This window comes from Lynx canadensis, chromosome B2 (genome assembly GCF_007474595.2).
Source record: "Lynx canadensis isolate LIC74 chromosome B2, mLynCan4.pri.v2, whole genome shotgun sequence".
Lineage (NCBI taxonomy): Eukaryota > Metazoa > Chordata > Mammalia > Carnivora > Felidae > Lynx > Lynx canadensis.
Genome location: NC_044307.1, coordinates 137,072,093 through 137,085,862, shown reverse-complemented (window position 1 = coordinate 137,085,862; position 13,770 = coordinate 137,072,093). Strand labels below are relative to the sequence as shown.

At 42.3% G+C, this 13,770-nt stretch overlaps 1 protein-coding gene across 1 annotated transcript in view; it reads right to left on the bottom strand.

The window, feature by feature from the left end:
* Positions 1–8,396, bottom strand: part of CCDC170 (coiled-coil domain containing 170) — a 63,502-nt gene extending 55,106 nt beyond the window's left edge. Inside the window, exons 1-2 of the mRNA XM_030316600.1 lie at positions 6,098–8,396; positions 3,795–4,051 (exon numbers count right to left, since the gene is read on the bottom strand). Of these exons, the coding sequence (XP_030172460.1) occupies positions 3,795–4,051; positions 6,098–6,382 (542 nt within the window). The 5' untranslated portion in view covers positions 6,383–8,396. The remainder of the gene's footprint in view (positions 1–3,794; positions 4,052–6,097) is intronic.
* Between the last annotated feature and the right edge of the window lie 5,374 nt (positions 8,397–13,770).

The window sequence follows — 13,770 nt, the reverse complement described above, 5'->3', positions numbered from 1 at the left end:
ATATATAGTCATGGGTCTCCTTTGGGTTTTCATGAGTAAAAAGGACAGTGCTGCTATATTTATTTTTTTTTTATTTTTTATGTTTATTTATTTTTGAGAGACAGAGAGAGAGCGTGAGTGGGGGAGGGACAGAGAGAGAGAGAGAGAGAGAGAGACAGAATCCAAAGCAGGCTCCAGGCTCTGAGCTGTCAGCACAGAGCTAGATGTGAGGCTCGAACTCACAAACCTTGAGATCATGACCTGAGCCAAAGTTGGATGCTTAACCGACTGAGCCACCCAAACGCCCCGCTGCTATTTTTCTTCTAGTGCATCATCCTTTGTTTTATTTTCAGACATTACACAGTGATCTATAAGGGTTAGTTAGGGCATTCCCTGGTCCATGGCCAAGCATAACTATAATAAAAAATATATCAGGAGCAGGGGATGTTCCCCCTCTAGAAAAAAGAGATGTTAAATCACCAGCAAAGACTATTATTAGTTTTCACACATCCAGAGTTTTTAAAGAGTACTGATATGGGCCGGTCAAGGAAAATCAGTTGATTATGCTTTGCTATGAATATTTCATTTCAAATCTCAGATAGGTTTGCTGAAATAGTATGGTCTATTTCTAATGCTTTCAATGTTAGAGACTAAGAGATCATAAAAAAAATAGACACACTTTAAAGACAAATTAGAATCATTTCAGTAATTTGGTATCATTTTTTCAGTACCCTAGATAATAAACATGATTATTGCTTTCCCTTTTTACCATGTTGAGTGTTTACTGCAAATTCTTTCACTCTATTCAAAGATTCACAAAGCATGTAATTGCATATCCTCAAAATCATATCATATTTCTATTTAGAAAAATGTATAACAATAAAAGACTAACATCAGTATATCTCTAAGTTCTTATTTTCAGCATCTAAAAGGTAATATTTAGTCATCTCTCTGACTCATGAAAGGCACAGTTAATGCTATGATTCTGATTGATTTACATGTATGATTCCACACATTCTCTCCAAGATTTCAATCTTGTTTCTCAATCCTAATGGTTGCTGAACTATTTCCACTTCTATTCGCATTTCACTTTGACCCAACAAAGTTCCAGGAATCTACCCTAAGGACATAATCACATAAATTTGAAAATACGAATGCACATGAATATTCATTGCATCTTGGTTTATAATAATTTTTTGAGTAGAACTAACCTAAGTGCCTACAGGAAATAGCAAAGAGAACTGGTTAAGTAAGTTACAATATCTCACGCAATGGGTATCATGGGTTATTAAAAATGATATAATGAATGCCTTTTTAAAATATCTACAATATATTATTCAGTAAAAAACAGTTCATTACATGATATAATTTATGTACAACTATATGAAAACCTGTCCACCAAAATGTTCAGTATAAACTCTTGGAGAATCATAAGGTCTTGAGTAATTTTAATATTTTTGGCAATCTTCTATATTAAAAAAATATTTTCATTACATATCATTTTCTTACTCATTTATTTAGTAAATATTGATTGGGTACTTACTATGGACCAAGCCCTATTAAAGATACTCAAGACATAGTAGTAAATAAAACAGATGAACATCCTTGCCCTCATGGAGCTTATGTTCTAGTTGGGAAGATGGACAATCACCAAAATTAATGTATGTAAAATATATACTATGTTATTTAAAAAGCTGGAGGGAAGAAATTAAGCAGGAAAGGGGGTGAGAAATATTTGGGGGGAGCAGGGTAAAATTTTAGATGTGGTCACTCATGGAAGACCTCATAAGAAGGTGACTTCTGAGTGAAGATCTAAAAGGAGCAGAGGGGTAACCATGCAATACTTGGGGGAAGAGCTTTCCAGGCAAAGGTATTAGCAAGTGCAAAAGTCCTGAGGTAGGATCACACCTGTTATGTTCAAAGGACAGCGAAGATGGAAAGAATAAGAGAGGGAATGGAAGCAAAACCAGGTCAGGATGAGCCTTCTAGGTCATAGAATATCCTTTGTCTTTACCCTGAGTGAGAAGTCATTGAGGATTCTGAGCATAGGACCGAAAAGATCTAATTTGAATGTTTTTATAGGATCACTCTGGCTACGAAGGGCACAGGTGAAAGCAGGAAAATCACTTAGGAGGCTACTACAAAAATCCAGGAGAGAGATGGTAGTCGCTTGAATCAGGTTACTGGCAATTAGGGCAGCAATGGGAAGTACTCAAAATTTAGATTTATTTTGAAGGCAGGGATGATGGGACCTGTTGAAGGATCAGACATGGAGAGTGAAAAAGCAAGAGGACTGAGGATGATTACCAAGACTGTTGGCCTGACGGACTAGAAGAATGGAATTATCACTAAAGGAGACAAGGCAAAGAGCAGGAGGATTCTGTGGAAATAGCAAGAGTTTCGTTTCAGCCATGTGAGGTTTGAGATGCCTGTTGGACATCCACATGGGGATGCTCAGTAGGTAGTAAAATATGTGGGTCTTGACTCTGAGAAGAGATCTAGGCTAGACAGAGACGTGTGGGAGTCACTAGCATTTAGATCATCTTAACGTCATGAGACAAGATCACCAAGAGAGCGAATTTAGATAGAAACCAGAAGAGATTCAAGGACTGAGTCCCGGGGCACTCCAGTCTTTGGAAGTCGATGAGAGGAGATGGGCAAAATAAAAGAGACTACAGCAGGGCAGCTAGAGAGGACAGGTACAAAGCAGGCATGTGTAGTGTCCTGGCAGTCAGAAGAAGAAAGTGGTTCAAGGAGAAAGACCAACTGTGACCGATGTACTGGTGGGTCAAGTAAGATAAAGACTGATCATTTAATCTGTAACATACAGTCACTGGTCACCTTAGTGAGAGGTGTCAGTGGTGTAGACCCAAGAGAGGAGAGGAGAAGAACTGGAGACAGTGAGTCTATACACACATTTGAAGGAGTTTTCCTGGAAGCAGAAGGACAAAAAGAGGACAAGAGTTGGAAGTGTTGGGTTTTTTTTTTTTTTAATGTTTATTTTTGAGAGACAGAGACAGAGTGCGAGCAGGGGAGGGACAGAGAGAGAGAGTGAGACACAGAATCTGAGGCAGGCTCCAGGCTCTGAGCTGTCAGCACAGAGCCCGACGCGGGGCTCAAACTCACGGACTGTGAGATCATGACCTGAGCCGAAGTCAGACGCTCAACCGACTAAGCCACCCAGATGTCCCAGTGTTGGGGTTCTTTTTCAAAGATGGAATAAGTAAAATAAATATCAAGTATCCGATTATTAAAGTTATTTAAGTTATGACACATAGAATTTTAAAAGTATATTTTAGGAACAACTAGTTCCCAGTTTTGTCTCAATAATTACCTTTTGCCAGAACTAAGTGTGGAAAACCCAGATTTCATGAGTTCTCTGCATAAACTGGCAATAAAATCTAATGAGGAGTGTTCGGGGTGGTCTGGAGTGGTCTGGGCTTCTGGGGTATTTTTACAGCCAGCTTCTGAATAAACACCTCCCTCTCTGTGTATTCCACCACCTCTGGTTAAACCTCTACTTACAGAAAATCTTCCAAATTATGTATATAGGCATTTGCAGCCCTAATCAATTGGACATAAACATGCTTAGGACAAGGCCTTGTTTGTCAAGGTTCCTGGTAACACTGAGAAATGAGCTTGAGAAAAATTTTCAAGACTCCAAAGACATTTGAGGTCAGTAACGTTTTTCTCCTTCAAATTGAGTTTCAGGGCCAAAGAAGGCAAAACACCAGTACCTTCAAGCATGTGTCCTGCTATCAGAAGCTAGTATTTTAACGCTAACTCAACTAACAAATATATCGAAATACCCTTACTGTAAGTTCTCATCTAGTTCCGCAACTTTCTTCTTCAACTCCTGGTTCTCCTTGATTGCGGTGTGAGCTGTGATTTCGGTTCTAATTTTAGAAGTGGCAAGTGCTGCTGATTCTTCTTCCAGCTCCTGAACTCTGTGTCTCAGAGAGGTGAGGAGAGATGATTTTCTAGCATGATTTTCTTTGTAATTCTCCATTTCAGCTTTCAACTCTTGACAGGAGGCTTCTTTCGAAAGCATCTTGGATCGGAGATCTCGAAGCTAACATAGAAAGCCCATAAAAGGAGGAAAAGGATTTCAGTGGCATAAGTTCGAAGTACCTCTAAGAAACCCAAAACCATGGGGTGCCAGGGTGGCTCAGTTAAGCGTCTGACTTTGGCTCAGGTCATGATCTCACGGTTCCTGAGTTCGAGCCCCATGTTGGGCTCTATGCTGACAGCTAGGAGCCTGGAGCCTGCTTCAAATTCTGTGTGTCCCTCTCTCTCTGCCCCTCCCCTGCTTGTGCTCTACCTCTCTCTCTCAAATATAAGTAAACATTAGACAAATTTTTTTTAATTTAAAAAAATAAAGAAACCCAAAACCATAATTTCAAATCTCACACGTTTGTACATGACCTAATCCAACTTTTATTTTCTTTTTTTCCTATTTGCGTCTGTATCACCAGATGAGAAATTATGCCTAAAGAATGGACTTCATACTATGTCTCTTTCAAAACCATTGGAGCAATGTCTTGGGGGTGATTCAGTGCCACTCAAGAGACATTTGTGGTGTTTTTTTGCAAAAAGCAATAAAATATTTTGCAATGGTAATTCATTTTCTAAATCTGTGTTGCTGCTATTGCTGCTGACAGACAATGAAACAAGAAACTTAAAATACTTGTCATTTCATGGCCACAAGTGGTTCCTAAGTAGATACAGACTATTTGACATATCACTGTATTTCTTCCACTTGCCTTCTAGATCCTTATTGTGGGCAATAAAATAATAATAATAATAATAATAATAATAATAACAACATTTCCAAGAAAAATATGGAAGAAAAGAAAAATCCTTACAAGATGTATACAAAAGAAACATTTTAACTTATGAATTCTGTGCCATCAAAATACTGAACGATGGGGGCGCCTGGGTGGCGCAGTCAGTTAAGTGTCCGACTTCAGCCAGGTCATGATCTCGCGGTCCTTGAGTTCGAGCCCCGCGTCAGGCTCTGGGCTGATGGCTCAGAGCCTGGAGCCTGTTTCTGATTCTGTGTCTCCCTCTCTCTCCGCCCCTCCCCCGTTCATGCTCTGTCTCTCTCTGTCCCAAAAATAAATAAAAAACGTTGAAAAAAAAAATTAAAAAAAAAAAAATACTGAACGATGTCTGTGCCCTAATAGGATGTCAGGCCCCCCCCCCATAAGAAAACTTTATGAATGCATGTACTGATTTGGAACCGGGAGTATACATGCATACAATTTTTCACACACATACAAGGTATCAAATCATCTCTCAGTGGGGTCCCAGCAGCCTAGTGAAAACACTAGTTATCTCCCAGGCAAGCCTAAGACTCCCTCAGGGCCACCAGGCTATGAGCAGAATGGACCTAGAGAGACTCTCTCAAGAAACTCCATAATCGACCAGATCCAGCCAGGAGGGTAGATGGATCCCAATCATCATCCTAGAATCTCCCCAGCCACTCAGAACTACCACTATCCCAGGAATCCAGAATTCCATCCTAAGAGCTCCAGATTGCAAACAGTCCACATTAAAGGAACATATTCAGTAAGATGCCAAAAATGCCCCAAAGCCAAGGCAGCTTCAACCAAAGCCATCAGGTGTCCCCAAGTCTCTCAAGGCTGTGAAGCCCCTCTGACATCCAGAATGCAGCCCACGTCACCTCGCTTTGCACCACGGCAAATGCATAACCTTTCAGGAATTCCCTACAAGGGGAGTAGGTGCACCATAACGGAACAAGTATAACCTTCGCCGAAAGTTGTAAAGCTGTATCCCCCCCTTCCTGTTTCTTAAAGTTTCTTTATTTATTTTGAGAGACAGAGAGAGAGCATGCACAAGCAGGGGCATGGGGGCGGAGAGGGAAGGAGAGACAGAATCCTTAGCAGGCTCCACGCTGTCAGCACAGAGCCTAACATGGGACTCGATCCCACAAACCATGAGATCATGACCTGAGCCAAAGTCAAGAGTCAGATGCTCTTGACTGAGCCACCCAAGCAGCCCATCCTAGCCTATTTCTAATCACCTCTACACTCTGCTTCACTCAATAAGAAACTAAAATGGCCCACTTCTGAGTCATGAAGATGCATAATCTTACCTCAGACTGAGCACATTCAAATTTGACCAAAGTTGCAGCAAGGTCACTTCGAGCACTTTCGGCCACATTCCGATAGTGGTGTAACTGCTCCCTAGTGACCGGGACTTCCAAGAGACGGTCGTAAATTTCCTGACAGGGTTCCCCCAAAAGAGAAAATATAAAGAAGAGTTTTAAACAGTCTTTTCTGTGCAGCTGTAAAAAAAAAAACGAGATTAAGCACAGAGCATTCTTTGTGGTCCAAACATCTCGAAAATGCTGCCCAGGGAAGTGTCTCATCCAGATCATTTCATTCTCAAAATTCCGAAGGAGGCGGGAGGCAGCCCAGGAACGAATGATGTGCTCCCCCAGGATGGCATTTAAGAACTGGCCTTTGCCACTTTAGAAGGCTTCTTTCCGCCCAAGTCAAATGCTATTTGACCTCTTTCCAGAACTGATAGAGTCCACAGAGAACTGTCAGAAGAGACGCAGTGTGACAAGGTCCACAGCAAAGAGGGAGTTTTCATTGTCCTTACGTTTCCAGGTAACAAAAATCATCAATTCATCTCATCTTTTGAATAAAGTGTGCCATGTGTTTATCAAAGAGATCATGTGAGTTAAAAGTAAAAGACGGTCCCCTTCGCAATTATTCACCATACCACTTATTCTCAACCTCACAGCCTATCTCAAGGTCACGATGGTGACTCAGATGAATGCAGAACATCGGTGATGGCACGGCAGTGCCTGGGGAGTCTCTGTGGAGACTCAGCTCCGCTGATGGCTGCCAGTGCAGAAATGTGGATCCCAAAGTGGCCAGATTTTTTCCAATTTTTCAAGCAAGTCATATATCCAGACTTTTTGAAGTAAAAATTCCCAGTTTTTGCAACTTGGCAACTAATTTAAATGTTTAAAAAAGAAACACCGTGTGATCCAAATAAACACATCTGCAGAGCAGATTTGATGGGTTTGGCCTGTGGGTCATAGTCTGTAACCTCTGCTTCTGTTTCTGTCTTACTCAGAATTATTCCTGAGCTTGGATGGATACCTCTGCCCACCTCTGTGAAGTTTCCAGGGCCTGTGGTCTTTGTGAAAGACATACAGGAGAGCCATTCATTTTTGAAGAAATACGAAAGGGGTCACATAAAGGAGGGTTTCCTGGAATTATCCGAGAGGCCTCAGGGGACACACTAGTAAAACTGGCTTATGGCTGCCCAGCTACTGAACTGCCAGAGACTACTGTTTGGAAATATTCATGAATGCAAAAGTCATCTCAAAGCCCTTCACTGTGTAACAAGCGTTGTCATGACTGGTGTGTTTCGATCCACAAAATGCCAAACAAAACCTCCAGTGCACTTAGTAACAGCCAGTGTTTGCCAATCACAACATATCCAAGAAGATGGTAGGTATGTACTTCTGGGGAGAAAGCATAAAATGTTTAACTAGATCTAATAAGAGAACCACATCCTGTTCGGCCTCACTTAATATTCAGAAGTAACTTACCCACAGCAATAACCACCACAGCAGTATTTTCTAAAATAGGCCACATGAGGACCTTTGGTCCCTTATGAGTGGTTTGAACCAGGATACGTACAGCACACGGTTTTATAAAATTCATTAGGAAAATAAGTTCTTCGATAGCTATGATTCTTTCAATGACTAACATCCTTTTTCAGTAACTGATGTAATCATTCCATAATGTCCTTCTTATGAAGGACATACCTCCTTCTTACCTCCTTCTTATGTCATAACTCCTTCTTATGAACACATAGTGTCCACTGGACATAATATTAAAAGGCACGCAAGACCATTTTAGCTATGGCCCTTCATTTTAGGAGGTTACCCTCTAACGCAGAACACTATCAAAAAGCATTTACATCTTCAAATGTGCACGGGTGAAAGAAACAACCCATTAAGATCTCATTATCTCTGATACTGGAACGGGACCCACACCAGGCAGACTCCTGATTATTGAGTTTAGAAGACAATTGTTGGGTTTAAATCACCTTTTAAATCAAGCAGACTGGAGATTATTCACCAACACATATTTACTGAAAACTTACTCAAGGTCAGGCACTGAGCTTACAGCCTACTAAGAAAAAAGAGCATTTATCAGACATCCTTAATAATGATTATATAATTACAAACTGAAATACAAGCAAGGAAAGAAAGAAGCAGAAAACAAAGGAAACTGACATATGATCAGAAAAGAGGGAAGGAAAGCTTTCCCTAAAGAAGTGATGATTGAGTAGGCATTAAATAGGCAAGAGGGGGCGCCTGGGTGACTCGGTTAAGTGCCCATTCTTGATATCAGCTCAGGTCATGATCTAAGGGTCATGAGATCGAGCCCTGAGTGGGGCTCCACACTGGGCACGGAGCCTGCTTAAGATTCTCTCTCTCCTTCTCCCTCTGTCCTTCTCCCTCACACAATGTGTGCTCTCAGTACATTAAAGAAAGAAAGAAATAGCAGGAGGTACGGAAGCAGGTGCAACACACATCATTCAAATAGCCAGAAGTCTCAGCAAAGGTCCTGTGGCAGGATCGTACTCTGTGTGGTCCACGATCTGAGCAAAGGCAGAGAGGCTGCAGGACAAGAGCAACTTAAGAACAGTGCCTTGACAGGCAGCTCTGAGCTCATTCACATATGTTAGTGCCACATCGGCACTATTCTTTTTCAGAATATTCCTGGCTACTCTAACTTATGCCTTCTGCCGTGTGAAATTTAGAATCAGCTTATCAAATTCCCAAAAATCCTGTTGGCATTTTTATTGGGATCGAGTTAATTTTACAAATAAGGAGTACTGACAACTTTTAAATATGGAGTCTTCCAACAGAAGTCTTTTTTTTTCCCATTTGTTCGGGAATTCTTCTATGTCTTGGTAGCTGTGATGATTAATTTTATATGTCAGCTTGACTGGGCCACAGGGCTTCCAGATACTTGGTTCAATATATTCTGGTCATGTCTGTGAGAGTGTTCCTGGTGAGGTTAGCATTTGAATCGGTAGAAGACTAAAGCGGATTGCCCTCCCCAGCGCGGGTGGGTCTCATCCAATCCTCTGAAGGCCTGAATAGAACAAAGAGGCTGAGTAAGGATTCTCTGTCAGACTGTCTTCAAGCTGGGACATCGGTCTTCCCCTACCTTTGGACTGAGACTCAGATAGGGGCTTATTCCAGCTCTCCTGGATCTCCGGCATGCTGACTGCAGATCTTGAGATATCTCAGCCTCCATTATGCACAAACCAATCCCTTATCATAAATCTTCATGTATATATTCTCTCTCTCGCGCGCGCGCGCGTTCTCTCCCCCCCCCCCACCCCACCCCCTGGAGAGAAAACCCTGGAGAACCCACCTGAGCCCTAGAAACACCTCTGTGCTAAGAAGGCTCTGAAGTGTGCCACAGAAAGCCATTCCTTCAAGATGCTCTGAGAGAGCTTGACTGAGAAGAAATGAATGGCAGTGGCATGAGAGGACGACAGGGACATGGAGAGACCATGCAAAAGCTGAAAGAAGAATACGTGAATGTATTTCTTTATGACTAAGCTCTTCCCTCTTAGCCCTGAAGTCACCCTATATAGATCCTTATGCAGTGTTCATAGCCGTCTCCTAGATACCTCCTGTTTGGTTTGGAATACTTCTTTCATCTGAGTCAAGAGCTTGGTTGTTGTCATGGCTCTTTATTTTCTGGGTTTGTGATGGTTTTCTACTTTATTACACTGCGCTCAGAGCACATCGATTGCATTCTGGGCTGATGCTCGCTGGCGTACCCCAGTGTGGTGGACCAGCGTCCACTCTGGATTGGGTCTATTCGGACTGGAAAGTGCTTTGGTATATGAGCCATTAACTATTTTCCCCCCATCATCCTTGTCTATGTTATTTCTACTTCAGGGAATTTATTGAGGTTTTGTGAATGCTCAATTTTATGAATGTCTTATGGGCACTTGAAAAGAGGGTGCCTTTTCTATCTTTGGGGCTTGGAGCTCAACATCTATCAATTAGATAGATCTACCTTACTCATTATTTTCATTGGGCACTCCTAGCCCAGCCTTTCTTTTTTTATTTTTTGATTTTTTAAAATTTACATCAAATTAGTTAGCATCTAGTGCAACAATGATTTCAGGCGATTCCTTAGTGCCCCTTACCCATTTAGCCCATCCCCCCTCCCACAACCCCTCCAGTAACCCTCAGTTCTCCATATTTATGAGTCTCTTCTGCTTTGTCCCCCTCCCTGTGTTTATATTATTTTTATTTCCCTTCCCTTATATTTATCTGTTTTGTCTCTTGAAGTCCTCATATGAGTGAAGTCATATGATTTTTGTCTTTCTCTAATTTCACTTAGCATAATACCCTCCAGTTCCATCCACGTAGTTGCAAATGGCAAGACTTCATTCTTTTTGATTGCCGAGTAATACTCCATTGTATATCTATACCACATCCTCTTTATCCATTCATCCATCGATGGACATTTGGGCTCCTCCCATACTTTGGCTGTTGCTGATAGTGCTGCTATAAACATGTGGGTGCATGTGTCCCTTTGAAACAGCACACCTGTATCCCATGGATAAATGCCTAGCAATGCAACTGCTGGGTCATAGGGTAGTTCTGTTTTTAGGTTTTTGAGCCTAGCCTCATTTCTATCCTTTATTCTGTCATGAGCTGAGTCCAACCTCCCATTACTACCGTAATTCTATTACTTTGTAGCTCTTGTTTTCTTGCCTCAGGAACACTGGTGCTGAGTTGGTGCAAAGATTCAGAACGTGATCTTCATTGCAAATTGTACCATACAGCATCGTAACATGCCATTACTCATTTCACTTACTCCTTTCTTGCTCTGAATCCAGCCTTTTCTGATAATGAGACCGTGATCCCTGATTTCTTTTTGTTTGCATTTGCCTACATACACCTTTGTTCCCCATTTTTATTTTCAACCTTTCTGGATCACTTCGTTTGAGATGTCTCATATGTAATAAGGTTAATTTTGGCTTTGTGATCGATCCTAACATTCTTTTTCCCCAGCCTGGATGACTCTACTTTACATGTGTTAACGTGACAGATAAGTTTGGTCTTAGTTCTGCCGCATTCTTTTATGTTATGCTTCTTGTTTTTATCACTCTTTCAAAATCGTTCACCACAAATCTGTTTGCTTTGCTTTGTTTTGTCTGATAACCGGGAAGGTTTGTATCTTTGTTCTAGTTTTGAATTTATAACTATAACTTTAAATAATACCTTTAACATCAGCTAATTCATGATAACAGCATATCTTCTCTTCCTTGCCCCTCTCGTCCCTCCCTCACAACTTCTAATTTTTTATTTTTATTTTTTTGAGAGAGAGAGAGAGCACACAAGCTAGGGGAAGAGGAAAGGAAGACGGAGCGAGAGAATCCCAAGCAGGTTCCACAGCGAGCAGGGAGCCCAACACAGGGCCCATGGCGGGGCTCCATCCATGACCCTGGGATCATGACCTCAGCTGACATCAAGAGTCAGATCTCCTCTCCTTGTTTGCTGCATCTTTCTTGAAGTCCTGAATCTCTGCTTTCTGAACATGTTTCCGGTATGTGTTGGCTTTACTCGATTGTTCTATGCATGATGAATGTTACGTCACTTCTCTTCCCATCACAGCAATAGTCTTCTGGTAGGTATTCTTCATCTATCATATCTGGGGAGCAGGAATCTTGTCATATGTTTTTTAACATATTTTTTAATGTTTGCTTATTTATTTTGAGAGAGAGAGAGCGCATGTGAGGGAGCAGAAAAGGGGCAGAGAGGGAGGGAGAGAGAATCCCAAGCAGTCTCCTCCCTCAGCATGGAGCCTGATGTAGGGCTCTGTCTCTCAAACCTTGAGATCACAACCTGAGCCAAACCAAGAGAGCGGAGGCTTCACCGATTGAGCCACCCAGGCGCCCAGGGATGTTGCTCTATCTTTAAATAACTCCTGTGTTGTTTCCTTTTCGATTGCTCATTAGAAGGTGAGTGCTTGCTGGGCCGCCTGTGGAAGAGGTCTATGTGCATACAGGGATGGGAATGTAGTGTCACGTTCTAGACAATAAGGAGTTTCCCTATGACACAGGATTTGTGTATAACTGCATTAGACCCATCTTTCATTCCAGCCCGTGCACAGAGGCAACCAGAGGGCTTATCACTATGCAGCCTCTCCATGCGCCCCCTGTTCTGCAGCTGCCTACAAATCTGGCTCCTGGCGTGATTTGTATTTGGCCCTCCCGCTCCTACTTTTTGGAAACCGAGCAGGTGCAGAGAAGCTCCAGCGGCCAGTCCACACACCTCCATCCTCTCTTGCAAACAAGAGATTTCCACTTGACTCCTCTGAGTCAGCCACTCACCTTGGCAAAATAGTCTTTCCCAGCTCTTCCTACCCTCTGCAGCGGTGCTCCCAGTACTCCCCCCGCCCCTCCCCTCAACCGCTGCTGCTTTGGAAAGGCCTGCCGCCTACTTCATGTTACAAGATTCCAGCCATCTCCTGGATGTACCAAAAGTGGAACTTGTTTCTCACTTTTTTTGTCACTTGTGGCTAATTTCCAGGAATAGAAGGGAGAAATGCTATCTGCATGCCACCACTTTTAAACTAGAAGTACCGGGGCGCCTGGGTGGCGCAGTCGGTTAAGCGTCCGACTTCAGCCAGGTCACGATCTCGCGGTCCGTGAGTTCGAGCCCCGCGTCAGGCTCTGGGCTGATGGCTCAGAGCCTGGAGCCTGTTTCCGATTCTGTGTCTCCCTCTCTCTCTGCCCCTCGCCCGTTCATGCTCTGTCTCTCTCTGTCCCAAAAATAAAAAATAAAAATAAAAAAATAAAATAAAATAAACTAGAAGTACCTACCTAGACAGGTTGTTTTTTGTTTGTTTGTTTGTTTGTTTGTTTCGTTTTTTTAACTAAATGGTCTTAGAGGCATTAGGAAAAAAATGCCCTGTTAAAAATTCTCATTTTGAAAAAAAAATCTAATTAAAACAATGTGATATCCAACAGGAAATCAACAGAAAGATCCATAGAAACGCCAGGAACAGTCTTTAGTCTCTGTGCTCAGAAGAATTTAGGGTATGAAAAAAAGAGGCATTATAAATAGTGGGGGGCGGGGAGGGTGGAAATATTGGTTAATAAATAGTGAAGCTAGGGGCGCCTGGGTGGCTCAGTAGGTTAAGTGTCCAACTCTTAATCTCAGCTCAGTTCTTGACCTCAGGGTCGTGAGTTCAAACCCTATGTTGGGCTCTGCATCCAGTGTGAAGCAGAAAAGAAAGAAAGAAAGAAAGAAGGAGAGAAAGAAAGAAAGAAAGAAAGAAAGAAGGAAGGAGGAAGGAAGGAAGGAAGGAAGGAAGGAAGGAAGGAAGGAAGGAAGGAGGGAGGGAAGGGGGGGGGAGGAAGGAAGGAAAGGGGGGAAGGAAGGAAGAAAGGAAGGAAGGAAGGAAGGAAGGAAGGAAGAAAGAAAAGAAAGGAAGGAAGAAAGAGGGAGGGAAGGAAGAAAGGAAGAAAAAGGAAGAGAGAGAGAAAGAGAGAAAAGAAAAGAAGAAAGGAAGGAAGGAAGGAAGGAAGGAAGGAAGCAAGAAAGCAAGAAAGCAAGAAAGCAAGAAAGAAAGAAAGAAAGAAGGCACCTAGGTGGGGGTTAAGCGTCTGACTTCGGCCCAGGTCATGATCTCACAGTTCGTGAGTTCAAGCCCCGCATCAGGCTCTGTGCCGGTCATGTACAAAAACCTAGAG